This window comes from Haemorhous mexicanus, chromosome 1, assembly GCF_027477595.1.
Source record: "Haemorhous mexicanus isolate bHaeMex1 chromosome 1, bHaeMex1.pri, whole genome shotgun sequence".
Lineage (NCBI taxonomy): Eukaryota > Metazoa > Chordata > Aves > Passeriformes > Fringillidae > Haemorhous > Haemorhous mexicanus.
The window spans coordinates 55,624,696-55,643,826 of record NC_082341.1 but is presented as its reverse complement, the minus strand read 5'-3'; the positions used below and the strand labels follow the sequence as shown (position 1 = coordinate 55,643,826).

Here is a 19,131-nt window from a genome sequence, read left to right as displayed (position 1 = left end):
TTTTCAAACACACACTGCCCACCCAGACTACTAAACAGCTGCAAAGAAACAGCTTTGACCCCTGTCACATTTACAGATTTCCAGTCATTACATTTCAATTTGGTTTTTTACTCAAGTGTATGCTGATGGGAGGGGAAAACAGGCTTTTCACATCCCTTTAAGATAGAATTATCTTGTATACTGACAACAGCAAGGAATATTCAACCTTTGTCCAGTGCAGAAAAAAATGCAAATACTATGTGGCAACCACTAATTTGCTCAAACCTAGGACTATCACAAATTATTTCAAACAGCAGCGTTGTGGAGAGATCCACACAAAAGAAATTACCAAATAACTGCATATTTCCTTGCAAATATCCTTTGCTTCTGATCAATATCGCTCTTAAACATTTTTTCATCTTCCAAAAGAGCAGTAGCCAAAACCAGAAAGCAAATTTCCCAGGGACATTTAATAAACTTTATTGTCCATCTGTGAATTTAGAAGATGTTTTTTACAAAACCAGCATAGAACATTAGCATACAAATTGTTCAGGGGATGGTACACAGATATCCAAACCCAAGGCAGATCTTGATTTCTCTGTGTCAACTGCTGTGATGTATCACTGAGAAGCATTTCCCACTGCATGCTGGAGAAACAACATCTGACTGGAAAATCACATGGCAGAGCAAAATTTCAAGCAGGCTTCCCAAAAGTTCAGAGGAATTCTGTTCACACTGAGTGAACGAGAAAAACATTCTTGAAAATCATGAATTCTCTTCCTGCAGCAACTGCTTTTGCTACCATTAATTCTACAGCATCAATTTTGAACAAACCAAGATGGACGCTTCTTGGCTCTTTCAATGATCCGCTTGCCTTCATCTTTTTCTGTGGGTTTTTCTCCTTCATAAAGGACAACAGTCTCTACAGCTGGAGCATTAAATGGCCCTCCTTCTTTCTTGGATATTTCCATCCGTATCAGTCGAGTTTCTTCTTTGACCTTTGCGTAACAATAGCCACAAAGGACGTGCTTCTGCTTCAAGTTTCCACATTCAGGACAAACATCTATGTTCCTCTAAAATGACAATGGAAAACAGGAAAATTCATAATTTGAACAGCAGCAAAAAAAGAAAAAGGGAACTACTACAAATAAAAATGTTAAATTAGAGAAATTCACCAACAATTTCAAAATGTATTCCTCTACATAACTTTTCTGTAATGTGTTGCTATGTCAAATGCTTACTACTAAGAACAGCCTCTAAATTCAGTATCTAAGTCATTATGCCTAATTATGTTTGGAAGACTAAAGACCTATGGACTCAATTAGATGCACAGAAAAGAAAATGCACCTTTTCTATTTGCATTATCTGGTCAGCCAAAATTCACATTTTGTTGGCTTGCACCTCAAGTGTCGCTTTATTTAACCTCAGACTACCATCACACATGGTGAATTACAAAAGATTTACAAAGGACTTTAAAGATTACAGTATCTTTTACGCTTACTGATTTATAGACAAACTCCAGAGAGCTTTTACAGTCAGTCCTTCCCTCTGCAATGATTCTCCAAAACAAGGGCTTTGCTGCTTACCTTTATTTCTATGAGCTTGCTGGGGTTCCTCCGCCTGCAGCGGTTCACCTCGATGGTGCGCCTCTGCTTGGGTGCCGCCATCCACACCATGCCCTCCAGCAGACTCGGCGCCCCAGCATCACTAATCCCTTGTGGAACAAGGGCCGGACCTTGTACAGCTAGTGCTGGTCCTGCAGGAGAAAGGAAAAGAGGGCCGTGATTGTCCCACTCTGCTCTGTACTGGTGCAGCCTCCCCTTGAATATGGGTGCGCAGTTTTGGGCACCACAACATCAGAAGGATATAAAGCTCTTACAGAGCATTCAAAGTGGGGCCACGAGGATGGTGAAGGGCCTGGAGGGGAAGCCATACAAGAAGCAGCTGAGGTTATTTCATGTGTTCAGCCTGAGCTTGAGGGGAGACCTCATCACATTCTACAACCTCCTCTTGAGGGGAAGGAGAGGGGCAGGGCTGAGTTGGACTTGATGATCCTTGTGTGCCCCTTCCAGCTAAGCCCCATTTACGTGTGGTTGAGGAAACACGGCACGGAGGCTGCCGTCATCCTCGAAGCAAGGCCAGAGCGGCGCCCCCGCCCCGCTCCCTCACTGACCCCAGCGCCCTCCCGCCCTCCTCCTTTCAGAGGTAAAACGAGTCCCTCAGCCCCGACATCGCCCTCTCACAAAATCACAGAATCGATGGCGTTGGAAGGGACCTCTGAGATCATCTACTCCAAACCCTTCCCAAAGCAGGTGACACAGGAAGGCGTCCAGTTCATTCAGCGGGGTGGAAAAGAGCCTGGAACCTACCCCAGGGCAGGCTTTGGCCCCCGAAGACACCCGGCCAGAGGTCGCGCTCCAGCCGCCCCCAGCAGCGCTGCAGCAGAGCGCGAAACCGCGGCAGCGGAGAGCGCATCAAGACCAACACCGCCATAACCCCACACGGCCCCGCCGAGCCCTCGGGGGAGGTGACCCTGTTCCTGAGCCTTCTGGGAAACCGAGTGCCCTCAGCCTGTCACGACACTGCAGGGAGACAGGACTAAGACTCCAAATCCCAGCACTACCCACCGCTACCAGGAGGGCGGGGCGGTGTAGGGCGGATGGAGGACTCTAACTCCCAGCATGCCTCACGGCGCGCCTCGCCGCCAACCGCATCCCAGCACGCTCAGGAAGAGGCCACCATCCCGCCAGTCAGCGCGCTCGCTGTGTCTTCGTGCTGGGAGCGGGAGCGGGGTCCGCGCCTGCGCCGAGGAGCCGGCGCGGGGAGCGCAGGGGCTGGAGCGAAAATGGCGGAGCGAGGCTATAGCTTCTCCCTCACCACCTTCAGGTGCCGGGGCAGGGCCGGCTGTGGGCTCGTGGGTAGAGGTGGGCGGGCTGCCGGGCCAGCGGGAGAACGGCGCGCAGCCTGAGCCGAGCGGCCTGCTGGCAGCAGCGAGGCAGGACCGAGGGGGCGCTTTGCAGAGTCATCGGGCCTGCGAGCGCTGGGGGGCAGCGAGGGCTCCACCTGGACCGGAGTGCCCGGCGTGGGAAGGGCGGCAGGGATGGTCTACCTGGTGTCTGTCGCTGGTCTCGGGCCCCGGTGCGGACGCCGCTTCTGTCTCCTCGTTGCTGTGAGACAGAATTGCTGTAGGCACCACGTTAAGGTCTGTCTGGACACTGGCGATGCCTTACAGCGAGTGCTCGGCTTAGCAAACTCGAGATCACCACAAACACAGTATATGCTGGGGAATAATTCTGTGATTCTGAGCTAACTGGAAATGCATGATGACACCTGAGCTGTGGTGTCCTGAGAGCTTGCTTCAGATGTGGGAATGAATGAAGCAGATGAGTTTTAAAGTAGTTTGTGTTCCTTCCTGCTACGCTTGGCAGTGGCTGCTCTCCTTGCACTGGGTGTTGTGTTTAGCCTGAACGTGGAATGATGGCATGCACAGAGTCAATATGCTATTGGAGCGGTGTCTGTTGGGGTGTTGCTCTAATATCTAGGCTGAAGATTAATTCGGAGTAAAGGAAATTACCTTCCATTTATTTTTAAAAAACTATTAAGGTATTTAAACCTATGTTGCATATAGACAAAAAAATTGGACACAAGACATTTTATGCTGTTCATGGGGAAGTGTCCCCTTAATCTCAGCAGAGTCACGCTGTGTAATTGCAAAAGGGATTGCTAAAGGCTTGTTGCAGTTGAGCAAATGAAGCAGTTTGTAACCTAAAATGATGAAAAGATTTTTCTTAATGGATGGGAGCAGCTTAACATGGTTGCTCTGCTCAAGTAGATTGAATTCTGTATTAGCTTTCAGAAATGATTTCCTAAGGGAGTCACAAACATTTTGTATTTTACAGAAGCACTATGTTCTTGGAGTGATTGTTCTGATTTGTTGTAGTTTGTAGTGGAAAAACCAGAATTACTACTTTGTCACTCTTACACCCTTTTCTCATTGTATAAGTGACTACACTGATTGATTATTCCTTGCTTTGTTTTCTTCATCTAAGCACTGAGTTACATAATATCCCACTTTACTTCTACAACTATTAAAGCAGCAGTGTCTGAAATACAGCCTAGAGAACAGATCTACTTGCAAAATCACTTGTCCAGTGAGTGCTGTCTCTGGTGTCCTTTTTACTGGGGATGGAGAATGGACCCTTCCACCTCCCTCCTTCTGAATAAGTTACTTTGTAACTTATTTTGCTTGACACCTGCAGCTCCATTCTGATGATTCTGCATCCATTACCAGAATAAAGTGGATCATTAAAACAAGATGCAGGAATACCTGGGAATGGAATAGGAGTTGGTGCTGTCTTGTGCCATTGACCTTGTGTGCTTGTCAGTCAAAAGCATAGCTGTGTTTTGCTGGTTCCTTTCAGCAGTGACTATCAGTGTCTTCAAAGCTTTTGGAAACCACATATACAGTGTAATTTCAATAGAAAGTCATGACACACCCTGAAGATTTTTCCCAATTAGTGGAAAACTTTATTTTTTATCTTCCTTTCTAGTCCTTCTGGAAAGCTTGTTCAGATTGAATACGCTTTGGCTGCAGTGGCTGCAGGAGCTCCATCAGTTGGGATTAAAGGTATGTCCTGAAAATACTGATGGATTTGGGATTTTGTCTATTTTTTGGGAGAACTAAACTAGTTTGGATCATGTACTGAGTCTTTTGTATTGGATCCTTCTTTATATTTCTTTCTGTTACAAATTTTGTTACTCTTTCAGTGGATTTTCACATGTTTTAATAAGTTTTATGGTTCCTGGCGTTCTTTTTTTTTTGGTGATTTTGGAAACATTCAGCTGGTAGATGTTTGGTTTTGGTTCCTGTCATTATATATAGAAATAACACACACACAAAAAAAAACTAGTTAGATTGCTCAATTATTAATGTTATACAGAATCTTTAGAATGGGATTATGGGAGCTGAATGGTTATTTAAAAAAGAGACAATGTGTTGGGTGTATTCATCAAAGTATCTCTCTTTAACCTGATTGTAAGCTTGAACAGCTTTTAAAAAGAGAGGAAGTAATTATTTAGTTTGATAAGCTCATTCTGTGTTTTGACTGCTAATTTTAGTTTAATTTTTTAATTATTTTTTTGTTCTTTTCCAGCTGCAAATGGAGTGGTGTTGGCAACTGAGAAGAAGCAGAAATCCATTCTTTATGATGAAAGGAGCGTCCACAAAGTAGAACCAATTACCAAACATATAGGTTTAGTGTACAGTGGTATGGGTCCAGATTACAGGTATTAAAACATTCTGTTTGATCACCATTTAGATGCATATTCATCTTAAACAAGAAGCTTCAGTAACAGGTAGCAATTAGCTGTTTCTTTCTAAGTGTATGTCATAATACTATATTGCACTGTAAATGACATTCACTTGAAGTTTTTCTTAATATATTCATTAACTTGTCAAATAACCTTGTATCTAAAGAATGAAAGCAGTGTAATTCAACCTTGCTTTTAAATATTTCAGCAGTTACTTGGCTGATAAAATAACTCAGCACAGTCTTGTGTTCTTACATTGATGTTATGCCAGATGTACAACTCCTGACTATTTATTATTTATGATAAATAAATAATACATATTTATTATATGAGTTTTCATATTTATTAGATATTTTTTATTATGAGTTTTCAGTTCTAGTTGGAATTTTTTTTGACATAGTACTTTTGTCTTTGTTTTCAGAGTACTTGTGCACAGAGCTCGGAAGCTGGCCCAGCAGTATTACTTGGTTTATCATGAGCCCATTCCAACAGCTCAGCTAGTACAGAGAATTGCCTCTGTGATGCAGGAGTACACACAGTCTGGGTACGTGCTGGGATTGCAGAGCTGCTTGGAAAGATTATGGTGTTTAAATGTAATGAGTAACAGCTACCCAGTGATTGGGGGTTTTGTGGAAAAGGTAGTTTTTCAGTGGAGAATGTGTACAGAAAGTGTGCCAGTAGGAGGAGCACTGACTGGCAGCAGGTGAAAATGGATCTTCCTGTCTTGCACACAAACATGTCAGCCAAGGCAGGACACTTTTGGTTTTGTTCTGTTGGTTAACTCATCCTCATTACAGCCCTGGTCTGGGGAGAAGATAAACACATCCAAAATAATTAGTCACCTTTGACTTTCACTGGATAATTCATTCCGTTTTGTTTGCCTGTAGTGGTGTTCGTCCCTTTGGTGTATCACTGCTAATATGTGGCTGGAATGAAGGGCGGCCGTATTTATTTCAGTCGGATCCATCTGTAAGTATCTTACACTTGTAAGTTCTGCAGCTCTGATAAAACATGTGAAACTTTGCATGTGCTCATGAAATCTTTCTGTGATGAGAATATTAATACAGAGCTAGAATGAAAGATAACTTTAGAAGTCAAAGTGGGTCATTTCAAGTAAGTGCTTGGAGCAAGCCTGCATCATTCTGTGCCCACATGTTCCTGTACTGCTTTGAAGGATGGCACCTCTTTCTGAGGGAGGTCATCCCTTTTCATACCTTCCCACCTAGCTGATAGTGCCAGCAAAAATGGCATTCTGTAATAGCTACTAGGAAATAATAAATTGACTGTTTATACAGCTCCAAACTGGATGGAAGTTAAGCCAAAAACTGTAGCATTGTGAGATGTAATGCACATGTTGTGGCATTTAATGACAGTGGTTAATTTTAATGAGTTTATTTGCTGGGTTTGCAGTGCACTTCAGAAAAATTACCCTTTGATGCACGTATGAGGTGCTGTGCTTCAGATAAAAAAATGAGGTCATTGTAGTGATCATTGCAACTTCTGGTGGTTTGAATTACTTGATGCTACAGTGTAAAAAGCAAAATGCAGATGCCTTGTTTAAGGCAGTTTGATGGAGGCATAGAACTGCTGGAGGGAACTTCTGTTCCCTCCTCTGTCAAGGGAACATTCTATTCCCATGCCAGAGGAGGGAATAGAAGTGATGACTAAATATGTTGGTAGTAGTGAACATAAATCAGGCTGATTTGCAACAAGTCACTTATATTATCTTCAAAAAGAAGAATATGTTAGGTGAGCCTCAGTAAGGATTTGAGTGTCCACTTTCTCAAAGGCAAATGAACTATTTCTGGTTAAGGAATCCCAAATCAAAACTATGCTAATGACTTAATAAATGCATCTTTCAAAGTAGTGGGAGGATGAAAATAGATGGGGCACAATATACATCTTGTACAGATTCACAGCATGTGTTCCAATATAAAATTATTCTAAAAATGATTCAAAATTGTTTCCTGTAGTCTCAAAACACTCAGTATCTTACTAATTGCTGCTGTACTTTTTTACCAAGTAATTGATAACATACTGTTTCACTACGTTACACAAAACAATTCAGTCAATAGATTATTGCTTTTACAGGGAGCTTATTTTGCCTGGAAAGCAACAGCAATGGGAAAAAATTATGTCAATGGGAAAACATTTCTTGAGAAAAGGTAATGCATTTGATACTTCTCTGAAAGGTTACTGTGTTTTGTTCAGGTTCCATATAAAATAGCCAGATTTTAAAAAATGTACACTTTTTAAATTATAAGAACAAAGATTTAAAATACTTAAGGTATGATGCTTGCAGTGTACTTGTTTACAAGTGCACAGAAAGTTTGATTTATTTAAACTCCAACTTTTGTGTTTATGTAGAGTTACTTGAGTGCAGTAAACATTGTATTCAGGATATATGCAGCAATGTTATCTACAGTGTCAGTAGGAAATGTAGGGAATTTTTTTAAACAAATAATAACTTTGACTATCAGTGCCACTATGCTTACAAATAATATTTGTAAGAGAAACAGATTTCTGTAGTTTTGGAGATTTATATGGGGATTTAGAGACTCCAGGATTATTAAAATTTGTAAAGGTTTTTATCCTACGCTGAAATAAATGAATGTCTTTTTACAGATACAATGAAGATTTGGAGCTTGAAGATGCCATTCATACAGCAATCTTAACACTAAAGGTTAGCAAAGTATTTAAGAAGGAAATTTCTTATGTCTTCACTGATACGATTCACTTCAAATTCACTGTATTTTTTTTAATAGGAGAGCTTTGAAGGGCAAATGACAGAAGACAACATTGAAGTTGGCATCTGTAATGAAGCTGGTTTTAGGAGGCTCACTCCAGCTGAGGTTAAGGACTACTTGGCTGCAATAGCCTAGTAGAAGCCAAGCTAGACTGTGGTTCACACAAAGGTCTTTTTAATTTTGGCTACTTAAATGTTTTTCTTTGCAGTTTTTGCATACTTATTTCTACATGGTTTGTCTGAGAAATTTTTTAAACATCATGGGTGCAAATACAACGGTCCTGTATATTGTAATACATGGAATCTTGTTAAAGATAATTCTTTCCCTTGATACTCAAAATACCGTACAAAATGTAAAGTTATAGTGACAGCTTGAAAAAGGCTAAAGAATAAAATCAGAGGCCATTGTTTTGGGGGAAGGTGTCTGTGTGTCTTTTCAATCCTAGGCTGTTTATCTACATAAAACTTAGGTTTCAGTATCCTTATTGCTGAGGAAACCGTTTTTCTTATACAGCCATGATGAACTTATGTTCAGCCTTCTTTTAAAAAATTTACATGTGGAATGATAGGATAATATTTTCACTTAGGAATATTGTTTAAATGTAATTAACCTCCAGAAATAGTTTTATGGGATGCACAAGATCATGTACTTTCACAAAGGGGCAGGAAAGTCTTCCATTTCAGGTGTGTACTGCGATCTGATTGAGCCACTCTGCTTTTGACCATCCTGGTCTTTGTGTCCTAAGAACTTATTTTACTTGGGTTATTTTCTTGGCCCTTGAAATTGCACCTTTTCAATCTTGAAATATTGTTAGGAAAAGTAGAAATAGTAACTCTTACTGAAAACTAAATGCATTTATTGCTATCAATAAAAATTAATGGGATTTACAAAACAGAATGAGAGTATGTAATGTAATTACTTTATCCCTTGAATTGTGCTAAAGTGTTTTCCAACTTGCAAGATAATTCTAAGGATGTAATGAAAGGAACATTTAATTTGTGCACCATAACTTTTACAGATATTGTGTGGATATATCAATACATTTGTTACTTGTGTAGAGTCATTCAAGTCATAAAAACCTACATTTACCACAAAAGAAATGGGATAAATACTTTTTTTTTTTTTTCCCAACAGAAATAATCTGGTATGCAGCTATTTAAGTGACTGTTTTCAGATTTTGTATTTTTAAAGCAATCTGATTGTTAAAATGTTGTTAGCAAACTCAGAGCAGCAGCTCAATCAGTGCTTGTACATAAGGCTAAGGATGTAGGGGAGCAGCCTGGCAGGTCCCATGTCAGCCAGCCATAACTAATGAAGAAAATACAGAATATGAGTAGAAAATAGTGTAAAAGCTGATTGACCTGTGCTTTCCAATGTCTGCCTTCTGATGGTTTTTGTTATCATCAGGTGAATAAGAATTTTTGAAGCATGCCAGAAATGAATTTTTATTTCCTAATGTCAGAAATAAAAGCTCTAAAAGTCCAAATGGTTCATCAGGAGTTCTGCCAGATCACTTTTTGAGTATTCTACTCTGAAAACTAGTCCATACTCTGATACTTATTCTAGAGAAAATAAAACAACTCAGATCTGAAACTGAAAGCTTTATATTGCTGCATCTTGATGTAGAATATTTATGCACTCTTAGTTTTTTAATGCTGTATAAATATTCAAGAGTTTTCTATGTAAAAAAATGTATGTAGGTACTTCAGAAATTAACTGTAGTGGTTTAGTTGTGTCTGCTAATAGAAACAGTTGATGAGCAAAGAACACCCTCTGAAGGGTAGTTGAAACGAAAGCAAGTTTCAAACCATGGTAAACAGCTCTTGTTTTGTGTTAAAGGATATGAGAAGGTCTCTGGTCTACTGCCAGTTTTCACTTGGATAAGCCAAGCTGGTGACTGTTTTTACACCATTAGGAACTGAGTCCCAAAGCTCCCTGGTAATACTTAAACCCTGCAGTGAATCAGAGTTCATGGCACTTGGTGTAATTTGGAAAGAATATGCATACTATATTAAATTTAGGCTTTATTTAGAGTATTAGATAATTTCTTTAGTGGCAGTCAAATAGACCTTGATATTACACTGCTCTGAGGGGAAAGTGGTGTGGTTTTAAGTGCAAGGTTCTTTTTTTAACTGTATGTCTAGAATTGTAGCTAAATTTTATCTGCTATTTAAAGGGAAATCTTTCAACTGCAGAGAACTAAGTAACATATTTTACCATTTAAAATCTTTAAAATTGAAGGAAATAGTATTTTTAACTTGAAGATATATTTCTTAAATAAAATCATTTCAGAAGTGAGTGATACTAGTGCAGTGGACTGCCAAATTATATGGTGATTGTGGTAATTTTCAAGAAGTGCACCCTTTAGTTACATGAGATTAGCTTTCTTTTTACTATTTTGTAGAAACTGCATAAAGTGGACAAGATGTAATAAGACAGACAAACATTGTTCCTTTGTGAGAAAGGACAAATTACAGGCTTGATTACTTCAGCTTACTATGAATTGTAACTTTGTGTTATTTAACTTGTTCCTACTAATACAGTCATCTGAAAGAAGAAAAAGAGACACTTGTCACTTGCAGCATGTAATGTTGATTTTCTTATCCTGGAAGAGGATCTGCTCCAAGGTCCTCAGGATGGTGTGACACCTATGAGAATTGGGCTTTATTTAATGAGTGGGATCGGGATCTGAGAACAGTGACTTAATTTAATGAAGTTACTGTTTTGAGTCACAGAATCACAGAATGACATCTGGTCTAACCTCCCTGGTCAAGCAGGATCATCTTAGAGCAGAGGGCACAGGACTGTGTCTAGAAGTTTCCTGAACAGCTCCAGTGAGGGAGACTCCACCACTTCTCCAGGCAGCCTGTTCCAGTGTGCCATCACCCACAGTAAAGGACATACAGGTGCACTGAGCCCCTTACAACTTGCTTTGGCTTACTGTTGCTTTCCAGATCTTGTGAAATCATTCAGACAAGTAGAGATCATCTCTCCCTGCAAGAATGAGCACTCAGAAGCCAAGTCTCTCCCATACTGTAAGGGAGTACTGCCGCATGGAGAGCAGTGGGACCACAGCTATGTCTGCTGTATGGAGGCAGGCAGCAACTTGGGCCAAATATTGGGAACACTTGCTCGCATATTCACAGAATGGTTTACTACAGCCCAGTTTTGTTTCCAAATGTAACAGACCCAACGTGCACAGATCCAACATGCATGGAGCCAGGGCTGTTGCTTCTCCAGTGAAGTTAAAAGTCCAAGGCTAACTTGTCTCTGGCCTGTCTGTTCCCTTTACTCTGTGCTATTGCAGCCTCACACTGAATATTGTGTGCTGTTCCGGGCATCACGCTGTAAGAACGATACAAACATACTACAGAGAATCTAAAGAGGGGCAACACAGATGGTGAAGGGCCTTGAGGGGAAGCTGTATGAGGAGCGGCTGAGGTCACTTGGTTTGTTCAGCCTGGAAGACACTGAGGGCAGACCTCAACTTTTTCATGAGGGGAAGAGGAGGAGCAGACACTAATTTCTCTGTGGTGACCAGTGGACAGGGTCGAGGGACTAGCCTAGAGCTGCGTCATGGGAGATTTAGGTTAGATATTAGGAAAAAGTTCTTCACACAGAGGGTGGTTGGGCAATGGAACAGACTCTCCAACACCACGCCTGACACAGTTCAAGAGGTTTTTACACAATACTCTTAGGCACACGGTGTGACTCTTGGGGCTGTCCTGGGCAGGACCAGGAGTTGGACGCAACGATCCTTATGAGTTCCTACCAACCGAGAATATTCTGAGGTTGCGTCTGACCTGATGTAATGCATTTCGCCCTTGAAAGGTTTTCGCGATAAGCCGCGGGCACGCCGGGCAGCAGAGCCAGGCCGGGCGGATTGGGGCAGTCGGAGCGAGGCGGGTGGGGCGGCTGTCCCCGCCCGGCGGCCCCGGGGGAGGTGCCGGGCTGGGCTGAGCCACGCCACGCCACGCCAGCCCGGGCCGAGGGCTGTGGCCGCCGGGCTGTGAGTACGGGCTGCGGAGGCTGCCAAAGACGGCGGCCCCGGGGGAGGGAGCGGGGTAGGGAGCCCCCGGAGGGGCGAGGCGGGCCCGAGCACATCGCGTCCCGCAGTGACTGGAGGACGGGGAGAACAGGAGGGACAAGGGCCGGCGTCCCCACCCGCTCGCCCTCCGCCGCGTGTGGGCGGAGGGCGAGGCTGGGGGCGGCCAGGGGGCCGAGCCGGGCTGGGACGAGCGCTGAGGGCGCCGTACCCTCACCCGAGATGGCGGCGCGGCCTCCTCGGCGCGGAGAACACGTGATGGCGGAGCGGAGGGAGAGGAGGAGAGGGCCGGGCAGGGCCGGGCCGCGGGCCCCGCCCAGGGGAGATCGGGCCCTGGGGCGCAGGCAAGGGACGGTGTGTGACCTTGTGGTTGATGGGGGCGCTACCGCGCAGTAGTTACGCTGAAAAAGTAGTGTCGGTGGTTTTATTGTCACTGCAACCCTTGATTTATGCTCTGTGTTGAAGCGTGTGTTTGTGTGTGTGTGTGTGTGTGTGTGTGTGTGTGTGTGTGTGTGTGTGTGTGTGTAGGAGTTGTAGTTGCTGTGGGGAGAGGTGCCCAGTTACTGATCGTGAGGTTTTACTCATTGCATTACATTCAGGGATAAGCTTGTGGCAGTGGCAAAGACTTCGAGGGGGAAAGGCTGATTTTTGTGGCCTCCTGGGACTGTGAGGAGCGTTAGGAAGTCGTCTCGGAATGCATCAGGATTCTTGGCCATGAAGAGGCAGGTGGAGATGTTGCTGATGCTGGATGGGGACCAGGCCATATTTCCACTTGGACATAGGGCCGGGGAAGCCCACTGTTTGAAAGCAGGCCACTGTTTAAAGGCAGGCCACTGAGTTGCCCTGGCAGAGTCTGTTGTAGGACCTGGCCGTGTCTTACTGTTCCTTTTCAGTTGGAGTTTCATTTATCTTGTCCTTTAATACCAGTTGACTTCAACATGAGGGTTAGGTAAGAATTACAGTGTTGTACTTGTAGTCAGGAGTCAAAATTTATTTATTTCACTATTCATAGTGGTTACTGTCTTAAATATGCTATTGTTTGGTGTAGTATGAATCCTACATTTTCAAAGCACATATTCAGTGAAAGAATTCCAATCATACTTTCCTTAAGGAAGGCCTGCTAAAGTAATACAGATGTGAAAAAAAATAGATTTATCAGATGCAACCCAGTAAATCTCTTAGTAGAATTAGAAAACAGCAATTTTAGCATGGAGATTCTCGTGATAGTAGAATTATGAATCATAGTCTATCATGAGGCTGTGTAATAGAAACATATGATGGTTTGGGTTGGAAGGGACATTAAAGATTGTCTAGTTGCAACCTCCCAGCTGTGTGCTGGGACACCTTTTACTGTGGTGCCTTTTATTAGACCAGGTTGCTCCAAGCCCCCTCCAACCTGACCATGACCTTTACCACTTCAGGGATGAGGCATCCACAACTTTTCTGGGCAGCCTGTCCCAGTGCTTCACCATGCTCTGAGAGGTTCATGCACTGAGTTGAACAGTGCAGGTTGAAGGCTGGGTATGTGTAAGCGTGGTGGTTAGCTTTTAATTTTAATGGTAAGTGTGATGAGAGGGAGAGACAAGATCTGCTTATGGCATTAAATGTATTTCTGATTTGTTCTAGATGGCAGCTTTTGCAAATGAGCTGTGAGAGTTAGCATTCCTCTGACTGGCTGAGTGAAGGTCTCTTACATGGCAGGTGGGGGGAAAACACAAGCTTGCAAGGACTGTGTGGAGACTTGAGTGCTACCTAGCTGAGAACTGGGGTCTTCTGAGGCTGTAGGTTGGATTTCTAAAGGTGAAGGAAAGCATGAACTCATCACTGGGACTTTGTGTTGAGGTTCCAGTTCCTTGTGCTTTGCAATAGGTGTTGTACTTAAGTCTACTGCAAGGCTGCAGTATATACTGTTAGAAAGAACTCTTTCAACTGTTTTTATTCTTGGCCGTGCAGTAACAATCTTCTTTGTTCTCACTTGACAGGAATAATGTTTCCAACATGTCTGTGCAGTCGCTGCTTTGTGAAAGAATTGCTGTTGCCAAAGACTTGATTAAGAGAGCAGAAGCCCTTTCCAAGTCCCAGAAGAGGAGAATAGAAGGTGGGGCAAAGCTATGCAGCAAACTGAAGGCAGAGCTAAATTTCTTACACAAGGTGGAGGCAGGGAAGGTGGCCATTAAAGAATCCCATCTGCAGAGTACAAACCTTACCCACCTCCAAGCCATTATTCAGTCAGCAGAGAACCTGGAGGATGTTGTCAGTGTCCTCCATGTCTTTGCTTACGAGGACAGGTTTGGAGACAAACAGACACTGGTGGTAGATGTTGTTGCAAACGGAGGTCACACCTGGGTGAAGGCCATCGGTCGTAAAGCTGAGGCCCTGCATAACATCTGGCTGGGAAGGGGCCAGTATGGTGACAAAAGTGTCATTGAGCAGGCAGAGGACTTCCTGCAAGCAAGCCGTCAGCAGCCTGTGGAGTATAGCAATCCCCACATCATCTTTGCGTTCTACAACAGCGTGTCCAGTCCTATGGCAGAGAGGCTCAAGGAGATGGGAATATCTGTGAGAGGAGATGTTGTTGCTGTGAACTCACTGGTAGAACCATCTGCAGAAAACGAGCACCTTGACGCCAGTGAATCGGATGAAGAAGGCCCTGAACTCCTGCAGGTGACCAGAGTAGACCGGGAGAATTTAGTGGCCAGCATTGCTTTCCCTACCCAGATCAAAGTAAACATCTGCAATAGAGTTAATTTGGACATCACTACCTTAATAACCTATGTCTCTGCACTGAGCTATGGTGGCTGCTACTTTGTCTTCAAGGAAAAAGTGCTGACAGAGCAAGCAGCCCAAGAAAGAAGAGAGAGAGTCCTGCCTCAGCTGATGGAGTTCATGGAGGGAAAAGAGCTCTTTGCCTGCGAATCTGCTGTCAGGGATTTCCAGTCCATCTTGGAAACGTTGGGAGGACCTGGAGAGAAAGAGCGAGCTGCATTGCTTGTCAAAAGAATTAACGTGGTGCCGGATCAGCCCTCGGACCGTGCCTTAGGACTAGTGGCTAGTTCAAAAATCAACAGCCGCTCTTTAGCCATTTTTGGGACAGGAGACACTCTGAAAGCCATCACCATGACTGCAAATAGTGGGTTTGTGAGGGCAGCAGCAAACCAAGGTGTCAGGTTCAGTGTTTTTGTCCATCAGCCACGAGCATTGACAGAAAGCAAAGAATCTTTTGCCACACCTCTACCAAAGTGCTGCCCATCTGATAATGGAGTGTAACTCATTAAATGAGTTAGCAGTGGAAAATACTGCAGCTACTGCAGTAGAGGCATTTGGAGAAACAGAAGAGTCATAGCAATACAGTTTTGGGTGTGTATCAATGGTGACAGCAACTAGCAGTGGAAGAGCTCCTCAAGGGATTTCTAATACCTTTACTCCTTCCTTGAGGTTATTTTTTGTCCAGCTGACTATTAATTTATTGACTAAAGTAACAACAAGACAATGAAAATTTTTAACTGGCTTACAATGTATTACTTGTATCCATCCCCATTAAAAAGTTCAGTTAAAGCACAGTTACTGAGGTCCCCTTGTTATTTTTGTCCTCCTCAGAGAGGTAAAATTCATCATCTTAGATGAACTTTGGGCTTGACTTCCATGGAACTTAAATCTCTTTCCCCTATTCCATTCAACTTAAATCTCTTTCCCCTATTCCGTTCAGCTTTGGTTTTGGTTGATTCAGAGGGAACTTGAGCAGAGACCTTTGCCTTTTTGGGAGTGTGATGTTTCGTGAAGATGTGGCTAGTAGCCATGAATAGAAACCAACTTAACCCTTCCTTGTCTTAGTGAAAGCAACCTCTGTGAATACCATGGTTAGGCTGAATTGGGCAACGCCTTTAAAATTCCATAAAAATCAGTTGGAGTTTATGTGCATTAATATGTTGCTGCTCTTGGGCTAAACTGGACAGCCAGTGGTAGCAGACCAAGGAGGCACATCCACTTCACTTTTCTCTTAGCCTTTGTCCAAATGCCAAGTCTTGCTGGTTGTAAAACCAGCTCAGAGCTTCAGATAACAGAATCCTAAACTGAGCAGGACCCAGGTAGTTTTTGATATTAGCATGCTCTTTGCTGAGGACTCATGGTGATCTTGAACCTGGCTTTGTTGCATCTGAATTACAAAGCCTCAGTGAGGTCCTTCCGTGTTGGAGTGATGGAGGAGATTTGCAGGGTATGTTCTTAAATCCTAGTTTGCTCTGTAGTAGAGAGAAGCCTTTTTGCTGGTGGTGTAATTGCTCTTTTAATTCCAAGTATAGAACGAACAACTATTTCTTCTGCTGTATTTTTTTTTCTTTGCCCAGAGAGATTTGCAGTTGTGGGGGTCTTGTTTTTTTTTTTTTTGCACTTGCTGTTTGGTATTAATTTTCATCAGTTCCCTAGTGGAAAATCTTGAGATGTTGGAGTGAAACTCTGAGCCCCAAGCTATACATTTTTATCAGGTCAGTGAAAGGGATACCTGTTGAATATTTTATAGGCTGTTGTTGAACACAATTGCATTATTATGCAGCTTACTAGTTCAGGCAAAGAACATTCTCTTGACACTCCACTCTAAATTTCTTCCTACAGCACAATATATCTGCAGTGCTGCCCTTAGCTGTAGGCTCAAACCATTTCTTTCTGGTTGCTAGCAGTGATGGTAAGATACTGGAATGCCAGCAAGACCACTCTGCATGCCTTGTTCAGCTGAGTAAGATGAACTCCAAAGGGGCAGAAGTGTACTTCTTGTTGGTTGGATTCTTGGTCTGCTCTTACTATGCCTGTAGATTAAGATATTAGGAGTGGTCACCAGTAGTAACCACATGCTTCATAGCTTTACCTGAAGCTCTTAGCAATGTGGATGGCAGTCTGCTCTATATGCTCCCCATTTTCTGTGGGTCCCTGAAGTAGTTAATGAAGTTTAAGATGGGTGGAACTGGATTTTGGGTTTTGCTGCTTCAGCATCCAACGTGCTACCTTCAAGTTTCTCAGTTCCTCCTTGGTGAGTTCTAATAAAACATCTAGCTTGTTCCTACAGTCTAACACAGTGTATTGAAACCTCATGGCAGGATTCATCCCCCGCTGTATCCATTAATTTTCTTTTAAGTTCTTCTGAAGGGAGAGGAGGACCAACACAATGAAACAATAATATGTTGGCTGTGCTGCAGAAATGCACATCTGCCTTAGTAGTTAACAGTGCAGGCTTCACCGTGCAGGAGCTTAGAGAGGTAGTAATCTATCATGGTGTGATGCATTCACCAGACACAACCAGAGATGTCTGTGAAGTGTTATAAACAGCTGGAAGGAAAGTACTTTTCATTTCTGCCTTGAGAGCTCTTACTCTGGACACCTGTGTGATGTCTTTCCTCTGCAGTAGGTGTGGGAATAGGGCTTGGGGAGGCCATCTGTATAAGAGAAAAAGAAACATGTTTCAAAACTGTGTTTGTCTTGCATCACATGTCCTGAAAAAGGGTACAGGAAACCTCCTAGTTAATAATTTATGAATAAATAACATGGGAGGGAGGGGTTCTTTTTGTCTGCAGCTCAGAGCTGTAAAAGTTGAGGTTCCAAAAGACAGCTTACTATTTCATAGATTGACAAAATGTTAAGGGGTTGGAATGGACCTTAAAGATCATCTAGAACCAACCCTGCCTGCCGTGGGCAGGGACACTTCCCACTAGACCACGTTGCTCAAGGCCTTATCCAACCTGGCCTTAAACACTGCCAGGGATGGGACATCCACAGCCTCCCTGGGCAGTGTTCCAGTGTCTCACTACACTTGCAGTAAAAAAATCCTTCCTAAAATTTAACCTAGATTTTCCCTCTTTCAATGTGTGCCTATTACTCCATGTCCTGTCATTGCAGTTTCTCACGTAGAGTCTCTCCAGCTTGATGAAGTCTCCAGCTTCCCTGTAGGTCCCTTTCAGATACTGGAAGGTTGCCATCAGGTCTCCATGCAATCTTCTCCAGGCTGAACAGCTCCAACTTTCTCAGCCTATGTTCATAGGGGAGGTGCTCTTGTTCTCTTTTCAGCTTTGTGGCCTCCACTGGACTTGCTCCAACAGTTCCGTGTCCTTTTAATGTTAGGGACACCACAACTGTGCACAGTACTTCAGGTGGGATCACATGTGAGCAGAGTAGAGGGGCAGAATCACCTCCTTTGACCTGCTGGCCATACTCTTGCAGCCAAGGATTTGATTGGCTTTCTGAGCTGTGAGCACACACAGCTGGCTCATGTGGAGTTTTTCATCACCTGTCACCCCCAAGTCTTTCTTAGCAGGGCTGCTCTCAATCACTTCTCTGCCCAACCTATTGGTGCGTCTGGGATTGCAGTGACCCAGGTGTAGGACCTTGCACTTCGCTTTACTTCATGAGGTTTGCACCGGCCCCTGCGTGGTATTATCCCTTCCCTTCATGGTGTCAACTGCACCACAGAGCTTGGTGTTGTCAGCAAACCTGCTGAAGGTGCACTTGGTTCCCCTGTCCACATTGCCAGTAAAAACGTTGAAGAGCCCCAGTACCAATCTCTGAGGGACACCACTCATCACTGGTCTCCATGTGTAGCCATTGACCACAGCTCTTTTTATGTGGCAATCAGCTTTATCCACTGAGTGGTCCATCCATCAAATCCCTGTCTCTCCAATCTTGGGACAAGGATGTAGCGCAGGAGTGTGAACCACTTTTCATTTAGTCCAGGTAGACAATGTCAGTTGCTCTGTGCCTGTCCACCAACATTGTAGCCCTGTCACAGAAAGTCACCAAATTTGTCAGGCATGATTTCCCCCTTGTAGAACCATTTTGGCTGTTACCAGTCGCCTCTTTGTTGGCCAGGTACCTTAGCATAGTTTCCAGTAGAATCTGCTGTGTGACCTTGTGTGGCACAGAGCTGAAACTGACTGATCAATAGTTCCCTGGGTCTTTCTGCTTTTTAAAAATGGGAGTTAGGTTTCCCTTTTTCCCATTATCAGAGACTTCACCTTACTGCTGTGATTTTTCAGAAATGATGGATAGTTGCTTAGCAACTTTGTCTGC

At 43.4% G+C, this 19,131-nt stretch overlaps 3 protein-coding genes across 3 annotated transcripts; 2 read left to right on the top strand and 1 right to left on the bottom strand.

The window, feature by feature from the left end:
- Window positions 1-434: 434 nt before the first annotated feature.
- MRPL32 (mitochondrial ribosomal protein L32) lies at window positions 435-2,515 on the bottom strand. Its single transcript, XM_059849882.1, has 3 exons — window positions 2,349-2,515; window positions 1,566-1,735; window positions 435-1,052 (listed from the first exon to the last, which is right to left on the bottom strand). Exons 1-3 carry the CDS (start codon window positions 2,470-2,472, stop codon window positions 798-800), a joined length of 549 nt encoding a protein of 182 aa, XP_059705865.1. The 5' UTR covers window positions 2,473-2,515; the 3' UTR covers window positions 435-797.
- Window positions 2,516-2,714: 199 nt separating this feature from the next.
- PSMA2 (proteasome 20S subunit alpha 2) lies at window positions 2,715-8,454 on the top strand. The gene is made up of 8 exons (XM_059849869.1): window positions 2,715-2,865; window positions 4,530-4,606; window positions 5,133-5,265; window positions 5,711-5,833; window positions 6,177-6,258; window positions 7,381-7,454; window positions 7,915-7,972; window positions 8,055-8,454. Exons 1-8 carry the CDS (start codon window positions 2,825-2,827, stop codon window positions 8,169-8,171), a joined length of 705 nt encoding a protein of 234 aa, XP_059705852.1. The 5' UTR covers window positions 2,715-2,824; the 3' UTR covers window positions 8,172-8,454.
- A 3,455-nt stretch (window positions 8,455-11,909) lies between these two features.
- C1H7orf25 (chromosome 1 C7orf25 homolog) lies at window positions 11,910-15,641 on the top strand. Its single transcript, XM_059849854.1, has 2 exons — window positions 11,910-12,045; window positions 14,064-15,641. Exon 2 carries the CDS (start codon window positions 14,080-14,082, stop codon window positions 15,346-15,348), a length of 1,269 nt encoding a protein of 422 aa, XP_059705837.1. The 5' UTR covers window positions 11,910-12,045; window positions 14,064-14,079; the 3' UTR covers window positions 15,349-15,641.
- Window positions 15,642-19,131: the final 3,490 nt, after the last annotated feature.